The sequence below is a fragment of the Canis lupus genome, chromosome 8 (genome assembly GCF_011100685.1).
Source record: "Canis lupus familiaris isolate Mischka breed German Shepherd chromosome 8, alternate assembly UU_Cfam_GSD_1.0, whole genome shotgun sequence".
Lineage (NCBI taxonomy): Eukaryota > Metazoa > Chordata > Mammalia > Carnivora > Canidae > Canis > Canis lupus.
The window spans coordinates 48,473,710-48,486,889 of NC_049229.1; the positions used below are offsets into that span (position 1 = coordinate 48,473,710).

The 13,180-nt window shown below is 40.5% G+C and overlaps 1 protein-coding gene across 1 annotated transcript; it reads right to left on the minus strand.

Annotated features, from left to right (window-relative positions):
* Nucleotides 1-79: 79 nt before the first annotated feature.
* Nucleotides 80-8,620, minus strand: ACYP1 (acylphosphatase 1). Its single transcript, NM_001287168.1, has 3 exons — nt 8,566-8,620; nt 8,052-8,149; nt 80-504 (listed from the first exon to the last, which is right to left on the minus strand). The coding sequence occupies exons 2-3, from the start codon at nt 8,139-8,141 to the stop codon at nt 289-291; spliced, it is 306 nt and encodes a 101-aa protein (NP_001274097.1). The 5' UTR covers nt 8,142-8,149; nt 8,566-8,620; the 3' UTR covers nt 80-288.
* Between the last annotated feature and the right edge of the window lie 4,560 nt (nt 8,621-13,180).

The window sequence follows — 13,180 nt, forward strand, 5'->3', positions numbered from 1 at the left end:
TTCCCACAGAGGTTTACTGAGTAAATACCTCTTATATTGCTCAAAATGAAGTTCACCAAAAATAAAGACAGGACCCTATGCAGAAGGTTCTAGTGTAGCTTTATTTATTTAGAACTGTGTAGAGTTGTCCTCTTTCTATCATACATATATTATACAGTAATATTCAAATACCTATACTAACATAACTTAACTTACTGATCCATTCTAATACTGAACACAGACTAATTCTATAATAACAAAAAAAAACAAAGCCAGTGAGTTCATCTTAGAAAATTTAAATTCAGGCCATTATTTCACAATTTGGAAATCTGAGTAATCCAACTTTAAGATGACTTTCTCATTCCTGAAGTTTGCTCTGTCGATGTGTGATTTGGGACTTCCTTTTGTCTCAAGCCATTCCTGCATAAGACGCACTTTGGAGACCGGACCTTGCAATTGTCCTTGCACTGTGCCCTGGTCAGTGTTCTGGACCCAGCCAACCAATCCCAGCTTTTTACCCTCAGCCTAAGGGAAAGAAAAATACAAGAGAGAGTAAAATCCAGTGAGATTGGACAAAACAGTGAGACTACAATCTGTTGCCAGAATCTTGGCCTAGAATCAAGCCACTGAAACTAATTTGATGTTGTCCAGAACAGTCAAAACAGAACTACAGCAAGGAGAATCTCATTGACCTTAACATGAAGTGTTGGCCATTTGACTCCACTTCCTTCTTCTACCCTATAAAACCTAGGCACTAGAAATTTTCACTATATAGTCAATTTGGTTAAGTACTAAAGACTTAAGTACTAACACAAATCAGATGCTTTCAAAACCATTCCCTAAGGCTAATTGTTGTTAGGATACTGGGCTGAATCTTGCTCATTTTTCCTTCTCCTAATCAAGAATCTAGTGGGTATATTAAATAGAAAAAGCATGAAGTTATCTGATCCTTCTCTTTGTCTTCAGCCAAGACCACACCTAAACAAATCCAGATGAATGAGTGTTCATTGTATCTTTAGAGATCATTATTTCCTGGGCAACACATTCATTTGTTCTCACTTTAGAAAAATTGTCTAATCCAAGGTATTTATGTTATATCCAAAGTCCACTTTCTGTCCTCCTAGAGAAGGAAAAAGCATGTAGTGATCAGTCTCTGAACATCAAAGTTTCATGAGACTACATACCTATTAGGTTTTCACTTGACTTTCTTCTCTTCTGTCTAAATAATCACACCTTTAAAGTAGAATAAGTCTATCAAGACCATCTAATCATTGTAGTTGCTTTTCTCTTAGTCTTTCCAACATTTTTTCCTCTAAGTCATGAAACTGTGGAATGACTGAAAAACTGGGAGAGGTAGCAATGTTTAGAGATAAATTTTTTTGGAAAAATTTGCAAGCAGAAATATTAGAAAAGTTATCATTAAAGTAACTTATCTAAATGGAAAGAATCGGATTACAAAAGAAAATGGGAGTTACCATGACTGCATGCCCAAATGCCAGAGGAGTGACCTAGCAAATATGGGAAATTGCTGCAGTTGGCCAAAGAAAATGTTATGCACAGCAAAACCATGTTTGATGAGAAACTAAAGTATCTATCAAATCAGTTATGTTCAAAGCAAAGACATGTTTGTATAATGAACAAAAAGAGACTGCAGTTAAATAACAATTTAAGGGATACAGGGGAAATTAAGGAAGGAAAAAAAAAATAGAAGATACCCACAGCACATATTAAGTGCCAAAGATGGGGGTCATAAAAAAAGGATGCAGAGAATAGATTTTAAGGAAGACTACATCCAATTGACTTTGTGTAACAATTGCACTCTTCTGCTTCAAATTAACCTAGGAGAACTGGCTACCCCCAGCTCTTTCAAGTTAACTCACATGGTAACTAGCTATAATAACGATTATATTGAATTTTGAGCAGTAGTTTATAAAGTCAAATAGATATACTTTTTAAAGATTTTGTTTATTTGATTGAGAGAGAGAGAAAGCATGAGCAGGGGGAAGAGCAGAGGGAAAGGGAGAAGCAGGCTCCCCACTGAGTGGGGAGCCAAGGACATGGGGCTCAATCCCATGACCCTGAGCTGAAGGCAGATACTTAACTAACTGCCCCTCCCAGGTGCCCCTCAAGTAAATCTTTAAATTGCAATGTGATTTATCTGAACTCTTAAGAGTGAAAAAAACACCCCCAAATGTGACTGGTATTGAGGATGAGAATTTCCGGTAGGTTGTTTTGTATTTTGTTTTTTCTTAAAGATTTTATTTATTTATTCATGAGAGACACACACACACAGAGAGGCAGAGATACAGGCAGCGGGATAGCAGGCTCCATGCATGGAGCCCGACGTGGGACTCGATCCTGTGACTCCAAGAAGATCACACCCTGGGCCAAAGGCAGGCGCTAAACCACTGAACCACCCAGGGATCCCCCTCCGGTAGGTTTTAATTGTGCATTTGATTCTGTTCTTTTTTTTTTTTTTTTTAGGATTTTATTTATTTATTAATGAGAGACAGAGAGAGAGAGGCAGAGGGAGAAGCAGGCTCCATGCAGGGAAGCCCGACGTGGGACTCGATCCAGGGTCTCCAGGATCACACTCCGGGCTGAAGGCAGCGCTAAACCGCTGGACCACCGGGGCTGCCCTGATTCTGTTCTTATTTTGAAATGATAGTATAATGTTGCTGACTCGTGTTCCATTTTGAATATCTAAATAAGCAAGTAGTGTTTGTTCCTAAGAAAAATCCAAAAAGGCTAATCTTCCTCATAATCATATTCTGGAAACATTATTTTAAGGAACATAATCACCAATTCCAGTTTCAATCTAAAAAGAAAGTCCCTTCAGATCAATAACCTAGACTTCCAACTTAGGAAGCTAGAAAAAGAAGATCAAGCCAAATTCCAAACAAGCAGAAAGATAAAAATAATAAAGATTAGACTAGGAGTTAATAAAATAAAGCATAGAAAAAAAGAGAAAAATCAATGAAACCATAAGTTGGTTCTTTAAAAAAGATCAACCAAATTGCCAAGTTTTTAGCTAGACTGATAAAAAAAGAGAGAGAAGGCTCAAATTACTAAAATCAGTAATGAAAGAGGGGACAGTACCACTAACCTTACAAAAATGAAAAGGATTATAAGGGAATACTATAAACAATTGTGTGCCAACAAATTAGATAACTTAGATGAAAAAGGAAAATTCCTAAAAAGACTCAAACTACTAAAACTGACTCAAGAAGAAATAGGCAATCTGAATAGACCTATAACAAGTAAAAAGATTGAATTAGTAATTTAAAACTTCCCACAAAGAAAAGCCCAGAACTAGATGGCTTCACAGGTATACCAAGTGTTTAAAGAAGACTCTTTGACCAATCCTTCACAAACTCTTCCAAAAAACAGAAGAAAATTCCCAAATCATTCCGTTAAGCCAGTATTGCCCTCATATCAAACTTAGGCAAAGACATCACAAGAAAAGAAAACTATAAACTAATATCACTTATGAATATAGACACAAAACTCTCCCACAAAATATGAGCAAATCAAATCCAGCAACATATAAAAAGGATGGCACACCATGATTCATCCCAGGAATGAATGGTCAGTTAAACAGAAAAATCAATACACCATAGTTTAAAAATCACATTTTTAAAAAAAGATTTTATTTATTTATTTGACAAAGCAAGCGAGCACAAGCAGGAGAAATGAGTGGCAGAAGGCAAGGGAGAAGCAGGCTCCCAGAGAACCTGATGTGGGGCTCAATCCCAGGACCCTGAGACCATGATCTGAGCAGAAGGCAGACACTTAATGGACTGAGCCATCCAGGTGCCCCTAAAATTCATATTACTTAAAACACAATATTAATAAATAAAATAAAATACCATATTAATAAGTGAAACAAAACAGATGATCAACTCATTAGATGGAAAAAAATTGACAAAATCCAACACTCAAACTGGGAATAAAAAGGAACATACTCACCCTGATATAGAAAGCATCTGTGAAAAACCCACAGCTCACATCATACCTAATGGTGAAAGACTGAACAGTTTCTCCCTATGAGCAGGAGGAACAAGACAAGTGGCTCTTGCCACATTTATTCAATATTATACGGGAGGTTCTAGCCAGGGCAGGGAAAAAGAAATAAAAGGCATTCGGAGAACACACTTTGCATGACCTCAATCTTTTAAAATTCATTAATACTTTAAAAATGAAATAAAACAACAACAAAAAAAACACAATAAGATACCATTTCATACTCACTAGAATGGCCCTAATAAAAAAGACAATAACAGTTGTTGACAAGAATCTAAAGAAATTGAATTCTCACACATTTTTAGAGAGGATATACATGGTACAGCTGCTTTGGAAAATAGTTTGGCAGTTCTGTAAAAAGTCATACATAGACTTACTAGGTGACCCAGCAATCTACTCTTAGGTATATATACCCAAGGGGATTGAAAATGTTTACATAAAAACAAATATATAAAGGTTCACAGCATCATTATGCTGTGAATAATTAGATATTATATATCTAATTTATAAATTAAACTTTATCATTAGTAGGTCTGTATAGGAAAAAACATAGTATATATAGGGTTTGGTACTAACCACGGTTTCAGGTAATCACTGGGGGTCTTGGAATGTATCACTTGCAGATAAGGGGGGCTAGTATACTGATACATGCTATGATATGAATAAACCTCGAAAACATTATGTTAAATACAGCAAACTCAAAAGACCACATATTGCATAATCCCATTTATATTAAATGTCCAGAATAGGCAAGTCCATAGAGACAGAGATGAAGTTAATGATTGCCAGGGGCTGCAGAGGGATGGGATTTCTTTTTGGGATAATGAAACATTCTGGAATTAATGCACAACTTTGTGACTACACTAAAAACCACTAAATCATACACTTTTATTTAAAAGGGTGAATTTTCCAATCAAGAAATGGGCGGAAGCCATTTCTCCAAAGAAGACATACAAATGGCCAACAGACACATGAAAAAAATGCTCAACATCACTTGGTATCCGGGAAATACAAATCAAAACCACAATGAGATACCACTTCACACCAGTCAGAATGGCATGAATGACAGATGTTAGCGAGGATGTGGAGAAAGGGGAACGCTCTTTCACTTTTGGTGAAAATGCAAGTTGGTGCAGCCACTCTGGAAAACAGTATGGAGGTTCCTCAAAGGGTTGAATAAATAGAGCTACCCTATGACCTAGCAACTGCACTACTGGGTATTTACCCCAAAGATACAAAGGTAGTGATATGAAGGGGCACCTGCACCCCAATGTTTATAGCAGCAATGTCCACAATAGCCAAACTATGGGAAGAGCCCAGATGCCCATCAACAGATGAATGGATAAAGAAGATGTGGTATAGGGACACCTGGGTGGCTCAACCATTAAGCGTTTGCCTTTGGCTCAGGGTGTGATCCCAGGATCTGGGATCGAGTCTCGCATAGGGCTCCCTGTAAGGAGCCTGCTTCTCCCTCTGCCTATGTATCTGCCTCTCCCTCATGAATAAATAAATCTTAAAAAAAAAAAAAGATGGTGTGGTATAAATATACCACGGACTACTATTCAGCCATCAAGGAAAAATGAAATCTTGCCATTTGCAATGATTTGGATGGAGCTAGAGGATATTATGCTAAGTGAAATAAGTCAATAAGAGAAAGACAATTATCGTATGATCTCACTCATATGTGGAATTTAAAAAAACAAAACAGAGGATCATAGGGCAAGAGAGGAAAAAATAAAACAAGATAAAATCAGAGATGAAAACAAACCATAAGAGACACTTAATCATAGGAAACAAATTAAGGGTTGCTGAGGGGAGGGGGAATGGGGGTATAGGGTGACTGGGCGATGAACATTAAGGAGGACACATGATGTAATGAGCACTGGGTGTTATATAAGACTGGGTATTATATAAGACTGATGAACCACTGATCTCTATCCCTGAAACCAATAATACACTATATGTTAATTGAATTTAAACAAAAATTTTTAAAAGTGTTAATGATACAGAAAAAAGGGGTGAATTTTATGAGATGTCAATTATATTTCAACTTTTTATTTTTTTTTTAATTTTTTTAATATTTTTTATTTATTTATGATAGGCACACAGTGAGAGAGAGAGAGGCAGAGACACAGGCAGAGGGAGAAGCAGGCTCCATGCACCGGGAGCCCGACATGGGACTCGATCCCGGATCTCCAGGATCATGCCCTGGGCCAAAGGCAGGCGCCAAACCGCTGCACCACCCAGGGATCCCATATTTCAACTTTTTAAAAAGTCCCTTTGAGTATTCTCATCATTCATTCTAGGAATGAGTGATTGATGATATTGAATTAAGAGGCCAGATATCAACATACAAAGAGACTGTCATGAAAGAAAACAACTGTTGAAATGAACACATAAATGACTGTAAGTAATAAGGAATAAGCTCCAAGTCTAATGAAAAAGAAAAAGAGATGGTATTTTCCTTGCAGTTTTCCAAATCAATATTTGTTGCCTGCATTCTTTTATTGTCTCTCTGAACTGGGGGGTGTGGAGACAGTAGAGAAAGATGGGCTATCTTACTGTCTTGTCCTTTTCCCTCAAAAACTTTTTTTCCCTCAAAAACTTCAATTAATCTTTGAAGCTGTCATCCCCATTTACTAAGTCACAGGAATTTACCCTGCATAATTGGTACCAAAGCTAACTGCAACATAACTTTTGCTATGACTTTTCAAGAATTCTTTCTTTTTAAAAATATTTATTTATTTATTTGAGAATGAAAGAGATAGTAAGAGACAGAATGAGCAGGAAGGAGAGGGAGAAGCAGGCACCCCACTGAGCAGGAAGCCTGATGTAGGGCTCAATCCCAGGACCCTGGGATCATGACCCAAGCCAAAGGCAGATGCTCAACCGACTGAGCCACCCAGGTGCCCCCAGCAATTCTCTTTCAACAAGCACTTCATATATGAGTATGAAACAGGAGGAAATGATTTGCAAGTGATTGGAAAAAAGAGGTAATGACATGTAACATTCATATTTCAAAGATTGCAGGGTTGAATTTTATGTGCCACAGTACCAGGAACGGGACACTTGGAAAGCTCTGCAATCTTGACTCATTATCTTTGGGGTTGGCCATACATGAAGAAGGCAAAAGCCAGATATCCCTTTGACAGAGACAGAAGGGATATTGAGATTGCAATTATGTGTGCATGTCGTGGGAAGATTAGTGACAATAAGGCCATCATCCATGGTTAGTTCATCCGCACAATTACTCCACAACACTCTACTAGGAACACTAGATCCACATCCAGTGTCACCATTACCTACCCTGGAATAGATAGAGTATTTTCATTAGAAAAGCTTTAGCCCGGAAAGGTAACTCTTCTTCCAGAGCCATAATAAGCAGAAAGAAATTGAGTGGGGGAATGGGCAAGGTTGACGAAGTGAAAGAGGTCTGAAGAAAATGCAGCAGCCTCCTACAGAGGAAGCAATTACATATATTTCATAAACATCATGAGTTCATCTAAACGCCCCCGATCCAGGCGCCTGAGTGGCTCAGTCAATTAAGTGTCTGCCTTTGGCTCAGGTCATGGTCCCTGGGACCTGGGATCGAGTCCTGCATTGGGCTCCCCGTTCAGTGGGGAGCCTGCTTCTCCCTCTCCCTCTGCCTCTTTTCCTCCCTTGTGCTCTCTCTCTCAAGTAAATAAATAAAATCTTTAAATGCCATCTGATCAACGTTGTCTTTCCTACAAGAATCGTGATCTGGTTTGATAAGACCACAACAGGGAGAACTGGGGATGCCCTCAATTCCCCTTGGGAAGAGAGAAGCTCATTAATATGTGTCTGGTATTCTGGTACCCCCATCAGAAACGAACGATGACAACAGCACATGATTCTGCCATTTACATTGTCTTTCGTCCACTCCATAGCATTTTCATCCCCACTGCTCTACAAACCACCATGCAGCTACTAGATAGCCAGTTTCCCCCAATGCACATTTGTCAGGAACACTGTCTCTTGTTCCCATGCAGGTAACGTAGGTATGTCCCCAAAGCCTGTAGGACACATACCTGAGTGTACTTGCGGAAAAACACCCCTTGGACCTTCCCAAAAATTTCATAATCCACTGATATCAGGGTGTCCCCTTCTGCCATGTTCATGCCCACACCTGTCAGAGACCAGAAAAGCAGAAAAGCAAAGGACTCGTTATCCTATTCCAGGACCTCAAATCCCAAGGAAGAAAGGGTCAGACCCACACTTCTCCATCTGTAACCACTGCGACCTTTCCCTGACATTGTGGTCCTCGAACTTCAGAGCACGTAAGCGGATACGTCCAGCGCGGGCGTGCTAAGACAGGAAGACACCTGGGCTGAGAAGCTTGGGGTCGCAAGTGCCCACAGAGTCCCCTTTGGGGCAGTTACCTGCTTATTCATTTGCCTCCCTATACCTATCCCCGTCCGGCTCCCTCTCCATCCCTTCCTCTTCCCACGGACCCAGCTTCCACTGGCCACCAGAATCCCCTTCTACTAACATTTTAGGGGTATCGAATTATGGACACGCTACGGGGCCCCTTGCTAGGCTCACCCTCCTCGTCCTCCTCTCGGGCGTTCAGGGCAGCACGGCCGACCAGCACGCCAACGGTTCCCACTGCAGGGTAGCCTCGGCGCCCGGAAGCCTAGAGAGCGGCCCTTCCTTCGCTGTCTCTCATGCCCATCATCTGCGCCGACCAATCAGAAGTGGAAAAGCTCAGCCAGAGCCCGCCTAGGGGGTGGGGTTTCCAAATACGGTTGTCTGGGAGCACTGGCAAGCCTAAGGTTGGGGATCTGTCCAGAGTCTAGGCGCTGATTCTACAGACCCAGGCCTCACCTCACCTCGGTCACTAAGCGCAACCCTTTTCTCTTTTTCTGGAAAAAGACGTAGATGAAGAAGCACCTGAAATAAATTCAACCACTCAACAACTATTTACTGAAAGGCTTCTGTGTGCCAGGCACATTTTTAGGTGGTTGACCTACATTAGTGGACAAAAAGGATCACTGGCCTGGATAAACTTAAAATCTGGGGATGGGAAATAGACAATAAACATTGAATACACAAACACATAAATTGAATAGGACACATACAGGCATACCTGGTGTCACTGCACTTCACAAATATGTTTTTTACAATTGAAGGTTTGTGGCAATCCTGCATTGGTGAAGTCTAACAGTACCATTTTTTTCCAACAGCATTTGCTCACTTTGTGCCTCTGAGTTGCACTTTGTTTTTTTTTGTTTTTTGTTTTTTTTTTAAGATTGTATTTATCATTCATGAGAGAGACAGAGAGAGAGGCGGAGGCATAGGTAGAGGAAGAAGCAGCCTCCCTGCCCAGAGCCTAATGTGGAATTTGATCCCAGGACCCCGGAATCATGACCTGAGCCGAAGGCAGATGCTCAACTGCTGAGCCACCCAGACATTCCTCTGAGTCACACTTTGGTAATTCTCACAATATTTCAAACTTTTTTTCTTTTCTAAATTTTTTTGAGAGAGAGAGAGGAGCATGAACAGGGAGGAGGGGATGTGAAGCTCAATCCCGGGACCCTGGGACCATGACCTGAGCCAAAGGCAGATGCTTAACTGACTAAGCCACACAGGTGCCCCAAACTTTTTCATCCTTATTATATTTTTATAATACATCATATATATTTCACCATTATTATATATAAAAAGGTATGTACCTTTTTAAAGACATAATGCAAATGCATACTTAACAGACTACAGTAAAATGCACTGGGAAACCAGCATATTTAAGTTATATTTCTATTTGACTCACTTTATTGCAATATTCACTTTATTGCAGTGATTGGAATAGAGCCCACAATGTCTCTGAAGTATGCTTGTACCTTTCTGCCCTTTTTCTTTCACATCTCCTCAAATTTGGGGTCATGCCCCAGTCTGGAATTGTTAGCAAGGGAGGTAAGTGAATGGGAGGTCCCAGAGGACATTATTCCTCCTTTTGTGCTTATGGAAGCTACCCACCAGATTCTACCTTACTAAGAAAACTCCAAATAATGCTTACCTAAATCGATTGATCACAAGCACAAGCAAAATAACCCATGGCTCCAGAATCACAATTGAATCAATCAAGGACACCTGGTGACTCAATAGTTGAGCGTCTGCCTTGGGCTCAGGGCATGATCCCAAGGTCTGGTATAGGGATCGAGTCCCGCATCAGGGTCCCCATAGGGAGCCTGCTTCTCCCTCTGCCTCTGTGTGTCTCTCTCATGAATAAATAAATAGAATCTTTAAAAAACATTGAATCAATCAGTCTAAGCCAAATGACCAAAATCCATGAATTTCTTTTGAGAAAAGAGAATTGTTGACAGAGTTGTGGCTGATGATTGTTAAAAGTACAATCATCTTGCAAGCATTTGAATCCAGCTACTCTGATGATTAAGAATATATGAAGGAAAACTGTGGTGTTTACTGTTCCTCTGTGGATTGCTTTGTATGCATTATGTCCCTTCAGAATATAAGACTCCATTTGTGAATATGCCAGGTGGGCAGACTTGGTGAGGTGAGATGGATTTGCAATGGAAGCCATAAAGATTCATCACTTCACTTGTCCCCCCACTGAAAAGTGAGGATCCAGATCCTGAAGAATCATATAACCTTAGTGCTGGAGTGGGGATGGGGTGGGAAGCTGGATTGAATGTTATGCTTGGCAATATTTGAAAATAATGCTAAACATCCGGTTGATGTTATTTCTTTCTCTAAAACTCATTTTTATTTGTATTTTATTTTTTAAAGATTTATTTATTTTAGAGAGAGAACATGAGTGGGAGGGGGAGAGGGATGGAGAATCTCAAACAGGCTTGATCTCATGACCATTACTGGGATCACGACCTGAGCTGAAACCAAGAGTTAGACACCCACCCAAATGCGCCGCCCAGTTGCCCCTAAAATTCATTTTAAAAAACCTAGTTTCTCAAAAGATTTTAAAAAACTATTGTCTACTAATATGGGACACTGTAGGATATACAAAGATGAATGATATGTAATCTTTGTCCTCCAAGCGTTTTTCTTTAGTATAAGGGACAAATATGCATGCAAATAATGACAGTAAAATGCACAACATGCTAGTCAATTCCATGAACATCCACTGAGAGCTCCTCATGAGTCAGCCCTGTTCTACAACAAGAACAGAAAATACTTGAGAGCACAAAAAAGCAAAAAGATTTATTCTGACTGGGAAGATTGGGCAAGTGTTCTTGGAGGAAGTAGCACAATGTCCAAGGTTACACAACCACAACCAGTAAGTAAGTGATGGAGCTGGGATTATTTCCAAACAGTCTGAATATGGAGCCCCCTTCCGTAAATGCTATGCTCTACTACCTCCCAGTGCATGGAACTTGGGTCAAGGTAATTCCACTGATCTACAAAAGTGGAAGAAAAAGAAGAAAAGAAAAAAGAGAAGAGAAGAGAAGAGAAGAGAAGAGAAGAGAAGAGAAGAGAAGAGAAGAGAAGAGAAGAGAAGAGAAGAGTAAGTGTGGGTGGTCAGGTGTGACCAGACCAAGGATTAACCCTGGCTGCACATAACTGCAACAGCGGAAGCTTTTAAAAATACCAATACCCAGGTCTCACCACCAGAAATTGCTTTCCGGGGAGTCCTAAAACTTAGCTAGGGTTGCCATACACTGGGCTAGACTCTGGGGAGGCAGGGCTGGAAAGGTAGGCTGGACCTAATCTGGCAGATTGAAATACCATGTTAAATTATGTGTTTCAACTTGAATGTAAAAGTAAGGAAGGTATAGGTAAAGAAGAAGCTGTAGGAGAACCATGGGGGTCAGAGATATTTAAGATTAATTACTCTGGCGGCAACATAAAAAATGAGGTTGAGGAGCAGATGTTGAAGGCAAGAATAGCAAGAGAGTGACGCTGTCCCAAAGAAAAGTGAGGAAGAACTCACCAAGGGCAGTAGAAATGCAAAGGAACAATCATATTTGGGACATTGCAAAGTAAATTAAGCAGAGTCTGCTGACTAATTAGACAGAAGGGGTGACAAAGAGGGAGTGGTGCGGAGCGCCTGGGTGGCTCAGTTGGTTGGGCATCTGCCTTTGGCCTGGGTCATTATCCCGGAGTCCTGGGATGGAACCCCGCATCGGGCTCCCTGCTTGGTGGGAAGTCTGCTTCTCCTTCTCCCTCTCTCTCTGTGCTGTGTGTGTGTGTGCGCTCTCTCTGTGTTCGCTCTCTCTCTGTGTCCGCTCTCTCTCTCTCTGTGCTCTCTCTCAAATAAATAAATAAATCTTTAAAAGAGGGAGTGGTGCAAAATAACTGATGCTTTCAGCACACATGAGAACACTGGACAAAAAGTAGATGGGGAAATGGGGAGATGATCATGAGTTTGTTTTCTGTCTTATTGAATTTGAGTTTCCTGGGGAATATTCATGGTGGAGGTGCTAAATGGGCAGCTAGAAATTTGAGTCTGTAATGAAGGAGAGAGCCCTAGGCTGAGTATCATTTAAACATAAGAGAGACCTGACATTTCAGCATTTGGTTGAAATCATTAAAGAAGAGAATGCCTGGAACTGTGTGTATATGAGAAATAAGAGGGTTTTGGAGAACACCTAAATTTGGTGGGCAGGCAAAGAAAGGACATAAATGCCCGAGACCTGGAAGAAGATGAAGCAAAAATATGAAAGAAGAAACCAAGAAGGCGAAGGAGCAAGTGAGAAGAGAGTTCCAAGGGAGTGAAAAATCAATGATGGCAAATGAGTAGGCTAAAGAAATAGGAACTTTTGTCTTTGGCCATTGGGAAGTCACCAACAGCCCAGCAGTTAAATAAAATGGAAAGGGTGGAAGCCGGACAACAGTGGACTGGACACTAAAGGGCAGATGAAAGAATGAGGACCACAAATGTATAGCTGTCTATTAAGAAGGCTTGAGGAGAAGAGGAGAAATCCATGAGACCCTAAGATGAGAGGCAGCAGGCCATGGGAGATGAGGTTTGCTTTGCAGGGCAAAGTTAAACATATTTTAAAACCAAAGAGAAGGAGTATGTGGATAGATACAACTCGAAGTGAATAAGGTGGAGGGGTAACGTGATGGAGTCAAGTCCAGGAGGGTACAGAAAGGGACTGATTCAACAGACCACAAGGAAAGAGAAAGATTTTCTTTTTCCTCAGACACCAGAGGGAAGGAATTCAGGATGAAGGGAGGCACT